The sequence below is a fragment of the Antennarius striatus genome, chromosome 16, assembly GCF_040054535.1.
Source record: "Antennarius striatus isolate MH-2024 chromosome 16, ASM4005453v1, whole genome shotgun sequence".
Taxonomy (NCBI): domain Eukaryota; kingdom Metazoa; phylum Chordata; class Actinopteri; order Lophiiformes; family Antennariidae; genus Antennarius; species Antennarius striatus.
In genome coordinates, this window is record NC_090791.1 from 15,319,771 (window position 1) to 15,339,044 (window position 19,274).

General features: G+C 42.1%; 3 protein-coding genes across 3 annotated transcripts in view; all 3 read right to left on the bottom strand.

Annotated features, from left to right (window-relative positions):
- Nucleotides 1–34: 34 nt before the first annotated feature.
- nr5a5 (nuclear receptor subfamily 5, group A, member 5) lies at nucleotides 35–3,664 on the bottom strand. The gene is made up of 7 exons (XM_068336675.1): nucleotides 3,445–3,664; nucleotides 2,676–2,791; nucleotides 2,396–2,537; nucleotides 1,363–2,111; nucleotides 1,104–1,223; nucleotides 816–963; nucleotides 35–653 (listed from the first exon to the last, which is right to left on the bottom strand). The coding sequence occupies exons 1-7, from the start codon at nucleotides 3,542–3,544 to the stop codon at nucleotides 406–408; spliced, it is 1,623 nt and encodes a 540-aa protein (XP_068192776.1). The 5' UTR covers nucleotides 3,545–3,664; the 3' UTR covers nucleotides 35–405.
- A 1,141-nt stretch (nucleotides 3,665–4,805) lies between these two features.
- soul5 (heme-binding protein soul5) lies at nucleotides 4,806–6,677 on the bottom strand. The gene is made up of 7 exons (XM_068337214.1): nucleotides 6,557–6,677; nucleotides 6,349–6,420; nucleotides 6,088–6,169; nucleotides 5,905–6,010; nucleotides 5,560–5,702; nucleotides 5,264–5,424; nucleotides 4,806–5,137 (listed from the first exon to the last, which is right to left on the bottom strand). Coding segments are annotated over exons 1-7 (666 nt in total). The 5' UTR covers nucleotides 6,559–6,677; the 3' UTR covers nucleotides 4,806–5,037.
- Nucleotides 6,678–10,046: 3,369 nt separating this feature from the next.
- The window catches only part of notch3 (notch receptor 3), a 28,191-nt gene continuing 18,963 nt past the window's right edge, over nucleotides 10,047–19,274 (bottom strand). Inside the window, exons 16-33 of the mRNA XM_068336274.1 lie at nucleotides 19,037–19,189; nucleotides 18,685–18,913; nucleotides 18,387–18,588; nucleotides 18,134–18,290; nucleotides 17,861–18,045; nucleotides 17,621–17,753; nucleotides 17,267–17,524; nucleotides 17,059–17,171; nucleotides 16,414–16,937; nucleotides 15,996–16,322; nucleotides 15,766–15,905; nucleotides 15,451–15,679; nucleotides 15,232–15,322; nucleotides 14,940–15,108; nucleotides 14,527–14,831; nucleotides 14,280–14,427; nucleotides 14,083–14,180; nucleotides 10,047–13,968 (exon numbers count right to left, since the gene is read on the bottom strand). Coding sequence (XP_068192375.1) covers nucleotides 12,454–13,968; nucleotides 14,083–14,180; nucleotides 14,280–14,427; nucleotides 14,527–14,831; nucleotides 14,940–15,108; nucleotides 15,232–15,322; nucleotides 15,451–15,679; nucleotides 15,766–15,905; nucleotides 15,996–16,322; nucleotides 16,414–16,937; nucleotides 17,059–17,171; nucleotides 17,267–17,524; nucleotides 17,621–17,753; nucleotides 17,861–18,045; nucleotides 18,134–18,290; nucleotides 18,387–18,588; nucleotides 18,685–18,913; nucleotides 19,037–19,189 — 4,976 coding nt within the window. The 3' untranslated portion in view covers nucleotides 10,047–12,453. The remainder of the gene's footprint in view (nucleotides 13,969–14,082; nucleotides 14,181–14,279; nucleotides 14,428–14,526; nucleotides 14,832–14,939; nucleotides 15,109–15,231; nucleotides 15,323–15,450; nucleotides 15,680–15,765; nucleotides 15,906–15,995; nucleotides 16,323–16,413; nucleotides 16,938–17,058; nucleotides 17,172–17,266; nucleotides 17,525–17,620; nucleotides 17,754–17,860; nucleotides 18,046–18,133; nucleotides 18,291–18,386; nucleotides 18,589–18,684; nucleotides 18,914–19,036; nucleotides 19,190–19,274) is intronic.

Sequence of the window (19,274 nt, forward strand, 5' to 3'; positions counted from 1 at the left end):
TTCAATTCAGTACACACAAAACACAACAGGGTCATTCATGAAACGTTTTAGCCATAACCTTTTATTTTTCTTTCCACAGCTACATTTTTCTGCTTAAAAACATTGGTAGTGCTTGGACCTCAAAAGTGTCCAACAATACTGACAGAAAAATAAACATATGAGTGGTTTGGATGTGTTAATACTGTTACTGGGGACTAGGAAGACACCTGATAAATTCTGGATATAAAATCTCTGATTGGTGAATAACATGTTTAACCCCTTTTATATGAGGATGTAAGAGAGCATAAAAGGTGTATACCTGATTATCCTAAAAATAAAAAGCACAACTGCGTCTGAACGGCAAAAATTCCCAGCCGCACATTCCAACTGTATTACTCGTGTTGATCATGATTGAATAGCAGCATTTCATCTGTGCTTGGTGTGCAGCATCTCAGTGAGAAGAGAGTTGCATGGTAAGTCTCCCAGAAGGTGTCGCTGGTATAAATACTCCTCAACCTGTAAGCTAATGCTGCGCACTTCAGGTAGCCGGAGCAGCAGCTGGCCAAACTTGTCAGAGTGTCCTGGATGATTCTTTTGGGTGTGCTCCATCAGCGCCCTGTTCACCCCCTCTTGAGTGTGCTCCACCTGCCTCCGACTCTGCACTAGTTTCACGTCTGCAGCAGGAATGAGATGCATAGCTTATTCATCATCAACACACAATGCAAACACAGGTTCAGTGCTATTTGAGCTGTATACACAACAGTAGGTAGTGAAATGTCACAAAGATCACCAAAAAGCTGGGAAAGGATCTAAAACTCTTTAAAGAGAAAACTCACCTGGGTTGAAAAGAACCAAATATTTCAGAGAGACAAACTCATGTCTGTCCAACTGGAGTGCCCTCAGTTTTGACACCAGATCCTGGGTTCTTGATACAAGGCCACTCAGAGTCGCTCCTGCTTGAGAGATGATGGTTGACACTTCAATCTGAAGAATGAGTGACAGAAAAATGGTGGCCGGTTTAAAACTTACCGTGCAGAAATCATAAATTAAGCTTGATGCCTAATCAAAAGACATTTTTAATGATCAAAAGATCTTTATATTGTGCAGGTGACCCTAAAATTCACCTGTTGACCTGTGACCAGATAGATGCAACCCTCTTTGCCATAGGTCACCTGTCTACAGAGGTGATCCAGGACGAGCAGCTCGCTCCAACAGCTTTGCAGCAGCACCATTTGGTCCTCCACCTGTGTGAAATATAGAAAAAATTAATCTGATCTACATTTTTTACCTTCAACCTCTGGTAAGTGCCCAATATACAGAAAAAAACCATAAGACTGCTCACACTGATGTGAAATGATTGGTTAAAAATTGTAATTTCATTACCTTGAGTTCCTTGAAGAGTGCACTGTTCCTGGCCCACTGCACAAGTCCGAACAGAGTCTGGTCAGCCATTTTGCACATAATGCTGAACGTATTTAACCGGTCATGTTTGCCTCGGTTGGCCTGCTCTCTCTGCAGACTCGCAACAACTTTGGCACACAGCTGACTCTCATCCTGCTCCCCTTCCAGAAGCTGGCTTAAGAAATTCGGAGTGGTTGACGAGGAGGCGTGTTGGTCTTCGGTGGGAACGTGAAAGAGAGGGGCGGATGAGCTTGGTGTTGGGCAGGGAGATGGAACTGGTGTGCTTTTTGGTGTGAATGACTCCTCTAGAGTGGGGTAGACTGTGTAGTTTGTGGCAGCTGGGCTGAAGCAAAATGGAATTTCACCCTTCTCCTGAAAGAAAGCAGGAAAATTGTGGTACAGTCCAGGGTAGGGTAGGGATGACGGAGTGACTACCCTCTCTCTGTTCATAGTGCAGTCCATTGGCACAGCTGCACCCAACTGACCAATGCCAGAGGGATGCATGTGGGACTGATGAAAAGTACCAGGTGACATTGGGGCACTGGTGCAACTGTTCTCTAAATGATGCTCATTTGGGACTGTGGGCCGGTGTAGCTGGGCAGTTTCCATCTTAATCCTGTAGGGAGCAGTGTTTAGCTGGTGATACACTTGTTGCTGTTTCAGCTGTCGGTCCCGTCGGTACAGAGGACCAAATTTATTCCTGCCACCTCTCATTCGATCTGCTCTCACTGCTGTTGACAGAATATGAAATAAATGAGGATTTTACAAGTTATTTCACACTGTTTGAGATTATTTTTTCCATAAAGATGATAATATGCCTTCTCTATATTAGCTCCAGTAAGTTAGTCACACATTATCTGGGTCAATACGTCATTCATTTATAACTTTTAGATATGGTAGAAAAGGAGTGTCTGTATTACTGGAACACAAGACAAGTAAGACAAGTCACAGCAGAGAAGAATTTTGTTTCAAAACCATTCCTGTACATGCCTCATTATGGTTTTACTTCTTTTACCTTCTCTCTTCATGCCCACTGCCAAACACTTTTGGAAGCGACAAAAAGGACAACGTTTCCTTTGCAAAAGGTTCATGGGGCAACTTTGTTGTTCTGCACAGGTGTAATTCTTGTTGTTTTGCACTGAGCGTTTGAAGAAGCCCTGCAGATGAAGGGAGACACGGTAAACCTTCAATCAACAATACTACAAATATACTACAGAAATGGATGTGACATTAGAGCATCTTACGGTCCTGAAACAGAATGCGAGCCATTCTTTTTCTTGGACTCTATATCTTACTTTGCAGCTTTCACAAGTGAGCAGCCCATAGTGGTATCCCGACACTTTGTCTCCACACACAGGACAGCTCTCCTCAGACTCTGGCAGGCCGTCCGCCTCGCTCTTTAACTCCAGTGCTGGAAAAATGTCACCACAATTAAAATGAAGTGTTAAACATTCAGTTTGATACAAATTTCTGTTAAAACAGAGTGAGATGATGAGTCCTGATTGTTCACTGTAATTTCTTTTTCTTACTCACGATGCAGAACGCCAGAGGCCACTGCTGTATTTTTTGCATTAAAATAAATATTAACACAAAACAGAAATCCACATTTGCATCAGTGTAGACAATATCACAAGTCCTTCAGGGCGAATTAGAATGCTGTAGCATGTAAGTGCGTCGTCTGAAGAGCTTTATCATTAAGTTGTTGAGACAATGGGGAGATGTTCAGGACTAACCCCTGCTGCAGGCAGGATCTTATCACTGCTTGATTTGTTTGACTGTTTACACAGATATGACCCTTACATAATTCCCAGAGATCACTGGTTGTGCCTTCCACAGGAAACTGGTGTCAAGTGCAAAATCCTTCATTGTGATTCAACATTTTTAGCAAAAATGTGAATTCTCACGAGTGTGATCAGCAACAATCCTGTGTCAATCAGCGCTTTAACTTTACGGGCATTGCTATACTTTGACTTTCAAAACCAGACTTTTAAAGCATTTTTACCTTAGCACTGCACACACAGCATATTCTGAAGCCAACGTAAAAGGGGAACAAGCTATACTCACATGATGATGATCCTTCCAATGCTAACAGATCCTCTCTGTAGTTCCCCGGATGGTGGACAAGAAGTTGGGGTTGCTGCGGGTGATAACCCGGTGGGTCCATTCTGGTTTATAGATTATTAGTTTCAGAGAAAATCCAGTTTGACTTTCATCGCTGCAGAGATCAGGAGACCTGACAGGAGCCACAGCGAGGCCCACAAGAAGGCCCAACAGCCCCGGTGGACTGATGGTTATTCGAGGTTCCAAGTGGACTTCGATCTGTGCTGGGTGTCATAAAAACTCTCCTGACTGGCACTCCTACCTGCACAGAGAGCAAACCAGCCAGCCACAGGAGACACAAATCACTCCACTGTAATTGAACTATCATCAAGCTAAACTGATGAGATGTGATTCCAAAGAAGAGAGATTTTAATCACAAGTTAATTAAAGAAGAAAGAAAATCCCCTTTATTAATCCCTCAGTAGGAAGTTCTTCTATTTCACTCAATGTATTTCACACACACACAGGCTGGAGCACGCACGTGCACGCATGCACACGCACGCGCGCGCGCATACACACACACACACACGCACACACACACACACACACACACACACACACACACACACACACACGAACAGCCTGTAAACATGCAATTAAGGAGAGAGAGGGTGGAGTGAAGGGCAGCCACGTAGCAGCACCACAGCAGTAGCTTGTGGGGTTGTATGCCTTGCTCAAAGGCATGTTGGCTGTGTTCAGGAATTGAACTGGCACCTCTCCAACTACCAGTTCACTCTCCATAGTTTGGCCCATGCTGGTCTTCAACTGGCCACCCAAGCCAAGTCCTTGTGGACTGAGCTACCGCTGCCCCCAAAGTGTGTGTCTGTGTTTGTGTGTGTGTGCGCGCGCGTGTGTGTGTGTGTGTGTGTGTGTGTGTGTGTGGTGTGTGTGTGTGTGTGTGTGTGTGTGTGTGTTGATCATGTATGTAAGTAAAGGTATAAGAAATAACACACAGTGTCAAGGATGGAGGTTATAACACGAATCTCCTGCATGTAATGTCAGCGGGGGAGGTCGAGGGAGGATGGTTTGGTTCATCCTCCGGCTATTTTCACCTACATGTTAAGTCTTTATGAATTCTCCTGAAATTTAATAATAAAATATTGAACAATTGTCAACACCTGCCTTTGAAAACCCTTCAGTGTTGACCAGTTTAAGTCATTCTGAGTGTAATGGGATTCCTGAATTTAATGGTGCCATCTGGTGGTATTAAAGAAAATCACTCTTCTAAACTGAGTGGATTGTCTATCATTCAACCAATTGTTTTTCATACCCTGTACTTGTGCCGAATAGGAGGCCTTCGATCAGGTAAGAACAACTGCATGAAATTAATGCATTGGGAAAACTTTATTTAATGAAGAGGGAGAAAAAAAAATCACAATTAGCTCGCATTATATGCAAGTTATTCATATCCATTACATTTTTGTAGAAGTTGAGGTCTTGCTGGCTGATCAATTGCATGGTGCATTCTTGCTTGAAGCGAACTAACACTGCATCTCTCCAAAGTCTGCGGCAGGAAGTTGGACAGTTCACAGCATTCAAGTGAAAACATTTTTCCTTTCAGTCTGTCTCCATGGAGGACTCTTCGCTGCTGGAACACTCCGCCTCACCCTCAGCCACAAACCACACCTCATTGTGCCTGTTTAACATTGTCATCGGACTGAAAGAAAGAATGCACATACAATTTATCATGGAATCTAACAATCAGAATCACAAACTGAAGGGTTTTTTTCTACATTTCTTTGCTTTTTTGTACAACATTGAGAAAATAATGATTTTTTTTTACCTATTATATCCAGCGGCATAGTGGTAGGCTTTGTTGTATTTGGCAGTAGCAGGAAGGGCAGAAGGAAGTTGATCGGCATTGTAGCTATCAGAGGCGGTTGTCATCCAGCCTGAGTAGCTTTTCACATACACTTTCATATCTGGCATCTCTACAATCCTCACCTGCAAGTCAACAAATTTTTTTTTTTAAAAATCAGGAAGCAGACTTCATGGAATAAATTCAAACACAATCACAGGAATACAACCGGGAAAGAATTATTTCTCTAGGGTGTCTTTCTGTTGTTTTTCAGAGGTTACCTGATCATTAGTCGGTTTGGGGGGGTTCTTCTGATGTTCAGCTGGCAGCAAGAAACTCATTGAGAAGAACTTTGGCATCCACCATTGTGGCTCAGTGTGATTTATTTTTATAATAACAGGAGATGTCATATCAATCCGGTTATCTGAAAAAAAAAAAAATTTTATGGATATTTTTATGTCACAAATAAGTAATTGGTAATAATTATAAACTGTCAGAACACAACTAAATAGAATAATTATGCCATCCAATCACACACACACACACACACACACACACACACACACACACACACACACACACACACACACACACACACACACACACACACACACACACACACACACCAGAGATGTATTGATAGAGTCGCCAGAAAGCTCCCATTGATGCAGTTTCCATGAACCAGGATGCCTCTTCAGTTGTTACCCATTTCACAGATTCATAGTGACGGACCTGAAAAACACGGACAGACAAGGAACAGTGATTTTTTTGAAATTTCCTTCCACCTAAAAGAAAAATATTTATCTTACCTCATACTGGTCGGTCTTACACATCAGATCAAACAGGAGACATTGTTGAGTTTCAGAACAGAAAGGTAACTGAGAGGAGTCTCTGAAATGAAAGCATTCACAGTAATCACAATTTAAAAGATCTGCAAAAATATGTGATCTTAAATTTCTCATATGCATTTTACTAGTGGGATGATAATGTTTGTTGGGTTTTTTTTACTGTAATTGTGGTCAAATGCAGATGCAGCTTTTTAAAATGGGAGTTAAATTCAGGTTTCTTACCCAACTCTGCTCTCAGTTGTTAAAACCAGCAGGAAACCAATAAGTCCAAAAAGATGCAACCTGAGATGCAACCTGAGACACACAAAATATTAAAATATTATGTTTATCCATATTTTCTAACATTCGTTCTCATTTCATTCTATTTTCAAAATACATTTCATGATTTTACTCTGACAATGTTTAAAATAGAACTAAAAATCATACTTACATTGCGGCAGACTGGGTTCTGAGCGTCTGAGAATGCTTCGCTTGTGGTCTGGTCTGGTTTGGGACAAGATGGGTCCAGACTGACTTTTCATTCCAGCTTTTATTATGAAACTAATCTGGACACTCCCAGAACCCACAGCAAACTGACCAATGACAGGAAGAAACCAGGAGCTGAGGAGACATACAAAACATCCAGACACGTGCTTATATCTTGTGAGTATTTTCTGACTATATTTTAGAAGATCCTAAAATAATAATAAAAGTAGATGGTTCTGGAAAAAAATCCTTTTAACGGCTTTCATAAAGAACAATTTAGAATGATGACTAATGATCTGTTTTTGTTGTTATTTAAAAAAAAAATTTTTTTTGTTTGTGGACTAACATTTGCATCAAGACATTAGGAGGAGACATGGAGGTGATGAAAGTTCACCTTTAAGAAAAATAAAAATAAATCAATGAACGGAACACTTGAGTTTGTAAAAACACTGATGGAATGCCACAGGAGACTCAAGTCTTTACTACTGGAACACGACTGACGCTCCTAATTCCCACAACCTACCATCACATGTATAGGATGACCTAAATAACCACCAATCAGACACAAATGACTGAAGAACGAGACCATCAGAGACCACTAGAGAATAACTTACTTTTTCCTTTTAGTTGACACTGAACACATGATACCTGTTCTTTTATTTTATAAATGTGAGGTTTTTTCCCCCATTCAAAAGCACAGAAACAAAAGGAAAATTCAAAGAAAAGATGAATGGTGCAGTCCCACCTTTCTACACAATTGAGAATATAGCTTTCCTTTGCGCTGTGTGGTTCAGCTTACATGGAACAAACAGCACACAAGTTGTCCAACATGTAATATTTAAAAATTTTTTTTAATCTATTTAGTAGTCAGCACATCTTTTTTCTGTCCAAACAGCATTTAGGTAATAGTTCTGAATGTAAATCAGTTTCAAATGATCAACATGATTAAGAACAAATAAAACTACATTTGCAAATGAAACCTTGGTTAAAAATCATAATAAGGACATTAAAAAATGTCAGGGTTGAGCAGACCAGAACTCTCTGGTCCTCAGATATGTGGACAGCATTTTTCTTGATTCCAGAAACATAACAAGACAAAGATGTCAGATTTCAGCAAATCCCACGGTTTATATAAGAGACAGAAGGGAATGAAACATAAATGCTGACACCGGGTTCAGTTGACTCTGATTGTACTGAAAGTGTGTCCAGACAGTGAGAAGTCTAATCTAATCTACGTTCAGAACTTTTAGTGTTTCTGGGAGGATCTTCTCACCTACCTCTTTCTTCTCCTACAGAATGACCCTGGAATGCTTTGATTATCTAACAAATGGTTTCTACTATCTTGTCTGAATGCTTTGACATCTGAGATTTGTATTTTTATCATCCAGAACTTGAGCATGTAAAAACAGGACGTCAGTGTTAATCACATGTGAGAACATGCAGAACCATAAATATAAGTGATCTGACTCCATTCTACTAGCTTAACAGTGAATGAACCTTTAAATTGCACATAAAGTGGTCACATGATTAAGCAAAACTCATATCTGTGCAAACAACACAATTATTCGGCTAGATTGATTATATGATTGATTCTCTTAGCAATGTATGTAGATCCATTTTTTTTATTCAGCAATTATTATTAGATAATTATTAGATAATTGAGTAAATATCTTAATTAATAAATTCATTTTTCTTTATAGATAATTTAGATGGCAGTGGCGCATGTTTTTACTGCTGCCTGAGAGGTCAGCGGGTTCAAATGCGTTTTGAGGCTTTTTGTTGTATGTAAGGATGGATGGATGGATGGATGGATGGGTGGATGGATGTTTAAGTTTAAGACAGCGATAAAGGTATACAGTAAATAAAATACAGAAACATTATCAACAGGAACCCGAGGTTGTGAAAAAGTGGACACTGAGTAAGTGACAAGAACACAACATGGTGACATGGTGTGTTCTTGAAACGTATAGAAACAGACCATTCATCATAACATGTTGAAGTTATTCACTAATCAATGTTCACTTATCACGGCATGGAGTAAAATATGTGTTTTTTTCTTTCACTTTCTGCCATGTAAGGAAAAATGCCTGTTTGCTTTCGAACTGCTTCTTTGTGTGACAACTCACTCATTCCAACATGAACTGTACATACATGCAGTTTTAACACCAGAAGTGCTTATAAATGTCAGTAATATTTACTGCTGCAAATTAAATTAAATTTATCGTGATTTCAATTTTGTTAATTGTGTCTGTTGTTTATAAAATACTGTTTGTATTTTTATTATAATAATGCAAAATGGATGAACGTAGTTTTCTGCCTTTATGTGGGTGGCATTCAGCGCCATCATGTGGCCACGATGAGAAACTGCAACAGCTTTGACAAATGACAGACTCGGTAATGACTGTCAGTCGTCCAGATCGTGGCAGATCTCTGTGTTTGATTTAAAAGCTGAATGAAGTTAATATCTTAGAGCTTTGAGTCAACTGTAAGTCAGTCAAATGGAATCTGAAAATCCTGGTCGGGAACAAGTCTGAGTTTTACGTAGAGGACCGCTGATTTCGAAGGAAAGCCTTCTACTGTTGGATGGAAGGATTATGAGTCTTTACTACCATCTTGCGGTCATCAGAAGAACTGCAATATAATGTACAGTGTACGTAAAGCTAGAGTTAGACATTACCGGACTGTATTTACGGTAGTTACTTTCAAAATTAAAGGAAAAAAATTGAGGTATAAAAATCTTCACGTTATTGCCATTCTATACATAAATACGTATCTGATAAGTGCTAATGTTAATGACTTCTCTTGTTGTAAAGCACAATGCACAGGAGCTTTAACTAAGTGAGAATCTTAAATAAATAAATAAATAAATACATACATACATACATACATACATACATACATACATACATACATACATACATACATACATACATACATACATACATACATACATACATACATAAATAAGCCAAGGCACTTTTGAAATAAAATGTCCAAACTAAAACTACCGCAGTGAACACAAACTACTCTATTACTACTGTCATAAGTGAAAATAATAAATTGACTTCAACTATCAATGTTCTTTAAATGTGTACTAACTTAAAAATAAACAGTCAAATTAATTGTAAATTTCAGATTGTGCAGTGCGAGTAATATAATGTTTAGAAATTAAAAACAAAATGTAAGAATTTAGGTATTCATAAATATTTTCTTTTATAACATTTCTTCTTCAGGATGCAATGTTCCTGCAATCAGTCATTTGGCAGATTTTCTAAAAGTTACCTATGAAATTTGGTGAATGTTGGAAAAGTAAGGTATGACTCAAAAAACAATCAATAGATTATTGTAAAGATTTCACCTGAACAAGATTTTTTGTGTTCTTTTTAATCAATTTTGTTATTTAAATACTCCAATAATTTTCAAAGGGGGTGCTTGTATTATCATTAGCTTTGAATGCAATTCAATCAAATACAGTATTATTACAAAATGTGATTTTGAAGGTCTAATATCTATTGTTACAAATAGCTTTTCTATTCAACACATTATCTTTTAATTTATAAGAATCGGTCGGATAATTACACATTCAGACTATAGATTACAATTATGAGGACAGTAATAGATCTACATTCCCCTTTAAAATATGAAACACTGAATTCAAGGAAATCACTGAATTCAAGGACACAAAAATGTATTTCCCTATAGCTTTTATTATAAGTAACTTATTTTACAACTTTTGATGGTAGAAAGAAACACTGAAAAGTTTTATGTACAATGATTTTGAACTACTATTCAACAAGTATAGTAATTAATAATGATAGAAAATACCTAGAACTGTTCTAATAACATAAGACCAATAAAATATCAGTCGCAGCCTCAGTTTCAAATAATGCTAAATGAAGTACATTTTATTTTTGTCCTTTTTAGTACATAACAATCATTTTAGAAACATAAGACTTCTTAATCAAAGATCTACCCAGAACAAACATATTTACAAAAAGAAGTTGGAAGGTTGAAATGTACAAAAAACACTTAGTGTGACCTGGAAGGGAAGTTGAAACCAGTTATATATAAAAAAAATTAATAACCAAAAACAGAGACTGAGTCTATATTGAACAGGATAAAACAATGAACGACAGGTAAACTCAGTCTATGACACAGCTAGGGGCAGTGTTATGTCACCGCTTAAGTAGTAGCTAGGGGTGATGGCCTACTCTATGTCCAGGGTGTCACAAGGCATAAATGCAATGGTGTCTTATCAAGGTTCTACTATTATTGAGTTGATGCCACAATGTGCTCAGAGAAGTACAGGATGATTTCTACTCTACACCCACAGCTCATGTGGGGGATAGTTGGTCGAACTATCTGAATATACCTGGAGGGGTTGCCTTCTCAGAATTTTGTCAAAGGTTAAAGGGTGTGACACTACATAGCAGCATCCTCTCCTTTGTTGTCTTCAGACAATCTTCTTGAGAATCTACTCCAAGGCCCTGGACTGGAAGCTACTGTGGATGCAGGGGAGACTCTCCCCGTACATACCATAAAACACCTCCATGAGGAGTGACACGGCCTAAGCAGCCACAGCCCAGCAGCCACGTGAACACTATTCACGGACACGCTCTGCTAGAGTCAAGATAAGTGTGTCCATGATATGAAAGATAGTCCTGGAATGTTTCCATTTAGTCCAGTGAAGGACATTCTGCAGACTCAACAATTTTAAGCCTCTCGGTGTCTCTCATCTTTGTGTTGGTGAAAGGCGTCCCAACAATGCAGTCAAAATGAAGGAATGTTTGCAGGGAAGCGTGATATGAAATAGCAGCTGACAAGCATAGCTTAGTACATCTGAAGTGATGTTACAAAAGGTATCCACAGTTTTCCATAAAAAGTAAAAACCAAACAGAAGAAACATAAAATTATAAAATTTTAAACTAATAAAAGGCAGTGAGAGGCCGATTTTAAAAAATCTTTAAGTGAAAGAAAACAAGCTTCCACACTGATGTATTACGTCTGGAGAACTGGTAAAAGTCAGTGAGAAACTACATAAAAACAAAAAAAATTACCACTAAATCTCTGCTGATTAACATTGAAATGTCATGAGGAAGATGCCACCAGTACATTATAAATATCTATTGCAGTTAAATGTTGTATTTGACAAACAGTGACCTTTGAGGGTGGTCACCTGAAGTGCTCATCTACATTCTTATTTATAATACTCATATATAAAATATCAATTTGATCAAATCAGAACATACCACTACTGCTTAGCAAGTCGTAATATATATTTGCTAAACCCACTTTATCATTTTCACCACCTGTTGTTTTCCAGTTTTCTGTTAACTGGCCTGATGATGAATTATAACCCTTTAATATGCTGGCTAAATAAAAATACAGGACATATAAAATAGGAGGGGGCACACTGGGACAGAAAAAAGCAGTTCAGAGGCAAAAACAATAAATAAAAAATAAATGAATTCCCTTCAACATTTCCCTCTTTTTTTTTTTTTCCTCATCTACTTTTTAAATGTTTGTTAGTTTCCAGGAGAGTATCCCTAAGTCTTTGAAATGAAAGACTTGGTTTTTCTTCATATACTTTTTTTTTAATAATAAAAAATAAGTCCATCTGTGACAGAATTACTTCATTAAATTGTCTGCTGTTTTTTTCAGACAACACACATTTCCCTTTACTTTTCTTTTCTCTCTCTGCAAAATTCAATAGCAGACGATCTCAAGTGACAAACATTAGTCAATCCAAATCCAATAAAAATCTTGGAAAGAGGCTGACGCATATAAACACAGACAGGCCCAGGAGCCAGTCCACAAATTCTTTTACCCCAGGTCCCTTTTCAAGCAGGGGCCGTGAGATCTTCACGCGAACACCTGCATCTTGCCACTGGTTTCTGGGATTTGAGTAATTTGGGTTTGGGCAGGACCAGCAACTGCTGGGCTGGGTGTAGAATCTGACCAATCAGAAACACAATGTGGAGAGGGGCTGGACCAGGGCTCAGGAGACTCAGGAGAGGGGGTCAGGTAGGGATGCTCACTCGGCAAGTGGAGATAATGCTTGGGCGTGGCATCTAGTGTGGATGAGTAACTGTGCTGGGATGGAGGAGTTGGGTAATCCTCCGATCCGGCAGCGCTGCCGCTTGGCTGGTTGAGCAACGGCTGAGTGGGTGGGGCTGCGGGCGGGGCTACTTGCGGAGGCTGAGCAGTAGGCTGGGCCTGAGGAGGTGGCTGAGACATCGGCTGCTGCTGGAAGAGGGGAGGTGGGGGCTGGGAGGACTGCGGTGTTGGTGGTGTGGAGGTGCCCATGCGGGCCATGTTTTGCTGTTTGGTGATGGTGTGGTTGATGAGCTGCTGTTGCTGCTGTTGCTGGTGTTGCTGTTGTTGCTGTTGTTGTTGCTGCTCAGCAATGGAAGGCAGCTTCACCGGGCTGATAGTGGGTGTGGAAGTAACAGGTGTGGGCTGCAGCATCTGGTTACGGTACATTTGCTGTTGGTGCATTAGCATGTTCTGCTGCTGCATGGCTGGGCTCTGGGGGTGCAGGCCTGCCTGGCTGCTCTGCACAAGATTCACCACTGGCTGAACACACTGGGAGGAGAGGGACATCCGGTTGTGCCAGTCAAAGGGCACGCTCACAGGACTGACCATACCCATGTTGAGTCCCATCTGGCCTGAACTCAGCACGTAACCGTGGTTAGCATCCGACGCCATGGTGACACGTCCCTGCAAGGACAATCCCCCCGCTCCGATATCATTGAGTTGGGCGAGAGACACAGCGAAGGGGCCGCCTCCCTCCAACATGTTGTTGTGTACCATTGGTGTGTTTGGGACAGACATAGAGGAGTGGAAGAGCCCCGGTGACTGCATGGCCACAGGGGAAGTGGGGTTAGTGATGTAGCCAGCATTGCTAGCCCCCCCATGTGGTGAGTCCAGTGAGTCAACAGGTGACAGGGTGACTGAGCTCTCCAGTAAGGCGCTCTGCATGTCCAAGGTCAGCTTCTTATTACGGGCCTTGACGGACTCTTTCAGATTTGCAGCATGCTGGCTTCCCAAAGAACCCTTGGCACCAGGCCGGCGGTTCTTCTTGCCCTGGGGAGTGTTCTTCAGACTGGGTAGGAAGGAGCTGGGAGGGCACATGAGAGGAGACAGAGTGTGTCCTCCTGTGAGATGGTGTCCTGGCCCTCCGTGGCCCTGGGGACTCCTCACTGTATTGTACTCATCAAGAAGTTGCACAATGTCATGGTGCATACGCTCCTGAGCAATGTCTCTGGGCAACCTGTCCATGTGGTCCGTGATCTCTCTGTTGGCGAAGTGAGCGAGCAGCACCCTCACCGCTTCACAGCTGCCCTCACGAGCCGCAAGGAACAGAGGGGTCTCCTCCTGAAAACAAAGGCAGGGCAACAAAAAATTGGAGGCTGTGTTAGATAAAGAAAACATACCTCTATTATACTGATACTATATTGTAATTCAGACAGTAATAAGAAGATATCATACCTTGAGATCTTGCATATCTTTATTTGCACCATTTTTCAGCAGGGCAATAGTGGCATCCACATTATTAACTGCAGCAGCCCAGTGCAGGGCAGATTTACCTAAAAGGGACGATGATCACCAAGATTATAGTCGATATTTTCACAAAACAGAAGATCGGCACCAGGACACGACTCGATTGAATAATTACACAAACGTACCCAATTCATCAACTGCATTGACATCAGCATGACAAGTGATGAGCTCCTCCACCATGCCCTCTACTGCCAGGCGTGCTGCCAGGATGAGTGCAGTGGAGCCATCATACATTCGGGAGTCAAGATCTGTGGCCCGGTTTCGGATCAGAATCTGAATGACAAATATTGGGTTTGACATTAACTTTACAACTTCATGGAATTTTCATCGCTGGAATTTCCAATAAACTGTGCAAAGAGATGTTTGTTTTACCTGGAAGACACCCTGTGCATCTGCAGCGACAGCAGCATGTAACGGCGTCCTTCCAGTGTTGTCCTGGGCGTTAGCGTCCGCGCCGGCGTCCAACAGCCTCTTGGCTGCGTCAGCACGGGCGTAGCGGGCGGCGAGGTGGAGTGCCGTCTCACCCGTACGGTCTGTCTGGGCGGCTAGAGACGCGCCCTGGTAGATTAGGTCAGAGATGATGTTGGCTGAACACTCTTCATTTTCCTCCTCTTCTGTCACTTCAGGCTCTAATCCTCCTCCACAGAATGATGCCAGCATCAGAGGTGTAAAACCATCTGGTAGAAGATCAAAACAGGGATGAATAAGTTTACCTCAATCCAAATGCTTAGGAAACCACTTTATACCAAGAAAATAAGACGTCAAACGTAGATCTCGCTACCAACCTGGGCCTCGGACATTAACGTCCATGCAGTCACTTTCAAACTCTCCTTGAGGTGGGGTGAGGGCCATGGTGGGAGGCACACGGATGTCCGCAGCGGCCAGGTGATGTTGTGTCCACTGCCTGCTGTCTACCGCATCTTCACCATCCGAGAGCATACTTGGTTCCTCAACCTGAATTCAAAGAATAACAAAGAACATTCACCTTCATTACATCATTTAATTGAAGCTAAAAAGCTGTTGTGAAATATACATGTGCACTATTGCGCTTGTGTTCAACATAGTTCCACAACTTGCCTTCAGCCTTTTTGCCTCTGGGCAGTCGGAGTCCATCCACTGCTCACTGTGATCGCCAAGAAGAGATTCCTCAATGGTTTTTGGCATGTGTCTGAGACAAATGTGAGCACAATAAATCAAAGTAAATTTCCAATTCCACAGTAATAAAGATCGTATTTTGAAACCAATATAGTCCAAACAAATATCATTAATGTAAATCCTTCTACATAAATAACCTACTTCATTCCCAGAGCATCCTGGCCCACAGGTTCCCTACGGTTCTTGTTGCTGCTGGGTTCCTTCTTGAGGAAGAAGCCCTCAGGGAACCAAAGGGTGCTATGTTCTCTCTTCCGACGTGCGATCAACATGCCAATCACAAGGATGACCAAAAGGAAAAGAGAAGCTATCCCCACCAGCATCAACTTGCCCCATTCGGGTATTTGATCGCTTTCAATTGGTATCCTTTCACCTGCGTTAGAAATCAAGAGTAATAAGCACACATTTGTGCTTCATTTGCATTAGTATTCACTAATCACTTTAATTTGCCCTACTTACCACGGACTTCTTTGAGTGGATATGGGAAGCGGAGCATCTCTACTGCTGACAAAGCACCCAGGTACTCTGCAGCACTGTCAGCTGTAGGGAAACAGTCCTCAGTGCAGAGACGGTTGTCGATTTCCACATACACTATGGAGCTACAGGAATAGTAAAGTAGTAGATATATTTATTGCACAAAGTCCATTATAGAAAACCACTTTCATCTGACTTCTTTAGGCCCGACTTACCCAATGACCTCCTGTTGTGGCTGCAGCTCTCGTTTGAGACGTGCCTCTCTGCGGGTGTAAGGGCGGATCATGGCTTCCCCATTGTGGTCCAGCCGAAAGCGTGTCGGAGTACGTAAAATTACACTTAATTTCTGCAGAAAAGCTGTCCTGGTGCGAAGAAGTTCCTCTGGAGGTAGTAGGACAACCAGAACCAAGACGCCTTCAGCAAGGACTTCTGGAACCTTCACTGCACAGTCCAAGCCATCCCATCCGCACTCCACCGTGTTACAGCCCTGGTCACACTGCCCATTGGCATAGTGGTCGATACAGTAGGCTTCATATATCGGACTGGGGATGACAAAAACATAAGGATGAGTTCTGTTATATTCTCAGCTCAGTTCTGAAAAGAAGCTAAGGATAAAAGTAAAAGTGAACTCACTGGCAAACTTTCTCCTTTTCCTTGCAGTCAAAATTGTCATAAAGACAGTCAGCATTGTTGCAGGACTCGTCACACTGGCTGTTGTTGAAGGAATCCACGCAACGTGGACAGCGAGTCCAGGGTTTCACTGACAGAGAACAGTCACCTCCATCCCAGTTACATGGGTATATGTTACATTCCTTGTCGCAAACGCCGTCATTGTCTTTGCCATGACAATCCGGTAGAGGGCACAAGGGTGTTGGGAGATCGAGAGGTATGATGCTCTGCTCGCACCGTTTACCAGTCCAGCCACTGGGACACTGGCAATGGAAGTATGGGAAGCTGGTCTCCTCAGTGCACAAGCCTCCATTCCTGCAGGGCTTGGCAGAGCAGCCGTCTTTAGTGCGATGCTGACACTGGGTCCCGCCATAACCTGGAAGGCAGATGCAACGCGTCCCCCTTGTGCTAAATGCACAGCTACCTCCATTGTAGCAGGACAGCTCACGACAGGACATGATTCTCTCACAGTTGACTCCGGTATAACCCTAATGATACACATAATTTACATAGTTAGGTTGTGAACCTTAAACATGCATGAAAAGCAATAATTCATGAGCTGCTACAACAAATGAGGTGTTTGGACCCTAAATGCAAATGCACACTTACCAAATGACATGTGCACGTGTATCCCAGTCCAGAGGTGCTGGACACAGAGCAAGCACCTCCATTCTGGCAAGGATGAGACTCGCACACACTGAATCTGCTCTGACACCTCCGGCCTAAACACAACATGTTAAAGTTACAGCTCTGTAGCTGGAACAGTATTTTTGCACAAGAAGATTTGCCGTGAGAGTCTACAGAAAGCCTGGCTAACCTGTGAAGCCCGGCTTGCAGACACATTGGTAGTCATTGGGCATCTGGATACAGTCGAGACTGTTGGTGGGACTGCAGGGGTTAGAGTGGCACTCGTTTATGTCTCCTTCACATCTTTCTCCTGTGAATCCAGGGGGGCAATTGCAGCGGTATCCACCCACTCTGTCCACACAAGTACCATTGTTCAGGCATTTAGGAGGAGCACTGCGTGGCCTCAAGGGGGGAGCACAATCGTCTTCATTGATCTCGCAGAGAACACCTAAAGTACGTAAATAACACCACAATGAATTTACCTGCTACATATAGAGGAATCTGTGTCACAATATTAATTCCTGATCAACGTATGTTTGCATACCTAGTGTTCCAGGGGGGCATGAGCAGATGTAATGCCCCACCAGATCAATGCAAGTGCCACCATTTTGGCATGGATGAGACTGACACTCATTGATCTCTATCTCGCAGTTCTGTCCAGTATAGCCTGGCATACACTGCAACAACATGAAAACAATTTCATAATTCCAACAATGAAGCATCCTTTGAAAAAATATTAAAGAAACAGAGAAAACACATCATTTAAACTAAGAGATGAACTCACGTCACATTGGTACCCTCCCACATATCCCCTGCAGGTGGCGCCATTGCGACAGGGTTTATCTTCACAGTGGTCCACCTGACTTTCGCAGTAGCTCCCAGTGTAGTCAGCGGGACATTTGCAGTAGTGGCTATTCCCAGTGTTGACACAGTGGCCACCATGGTGACAAAGCTCATCTGTCTGGATCCCTGATTGAAATGTAGGAGAAATTCTTAATACATAAATAAAAAACAGAATTGAAATACTATCATATATACGCACGGAGTACAAAAGTACCTCTGTTGCGAGCAGCTGTTTCACAGGAGACTCTATGGATGTCACAGTAACGTCCAGACCAGCCATTGATACATTCGCAGATGAAGGATGAATCTTTTTGGCGACAGCGGCCGCCATTTTGGCAAGGAGATGAGCGTCGGCACCAGTCCACCGGAGTCTGATTGAGCAACAGGCAGATGAACGATTGTCAGGACTTGTTATGACTCCAGAATTTCAGGAGACCTTTCCAGAGTGTCTGTGAGTGTTTGTTTACCTGGCAGCGGTTGCCAGTGAAGCCTTTGGGGCAGGAGCAACGGAAGGACTCTAGGGCATCTTGGCAGATGCCCCCGTTGAGGCAGGGCTGGGAGTCACACTCATTAACCTCATACTGGCAGTGGGAACCAGTGAAGCCTGAGCGGCAAGTACAGGAGTAACCATTGATTTTGTCTGTGCACGTCCCTCCGTTGAAACAAGAGCTGTTGACACGAAACAAATTTAAATTTTCAAGTTTCTTTGCTATATTTGTTATCTATAAATGTGTAAATGAGCCACACACACACATACACACACACCTTTCAGTGCAATCGGGGATGTTGGTTTCACAGTGGACACCGGTGAAGCCAGGTCTACATGTGCAGGTATAAGAATTAACATAGTCCGTGCAGGTGCCTCCATTTTTACAGGGGGAACTCTGGCACTCATCGATCTCTAAAGCGCAGCGGGGCCCAGTGAAGCCTGGCAGGCAGTTACAGTGGAAGGAGTTTACACCATCTGTGCAGGAACCTCCACTTAGGCATGGATCTGATGGTACAATAGGAAAGAAAACCTTTGGTTAAGTACAGTACATGTGCATGGCCCTGGATGTGTTTTATAGCAACAGGCAATGGCAGTAATTAAACATGTTAATTTTACACGACCACTCACTAGGAGAGCAGTCATTGATGTCTGCTTCACAGGTAAGCCCAGTATATCCAGCTCTGCAGGAGCACAGAAAGCCTCCAGGTGTGTTAGTGCAGGTCCCACGGTTCTTGCAGGGATTTGAGACACATTCATTTATATCTATGTTGCACAGCTGACCTGAGAAAGCAAGATGAGAGTTTGTGCATTTAGACTCACTGAAAACCCTCCACAAGAACTAAAATTAGATGAGAAGGTGCTGAAA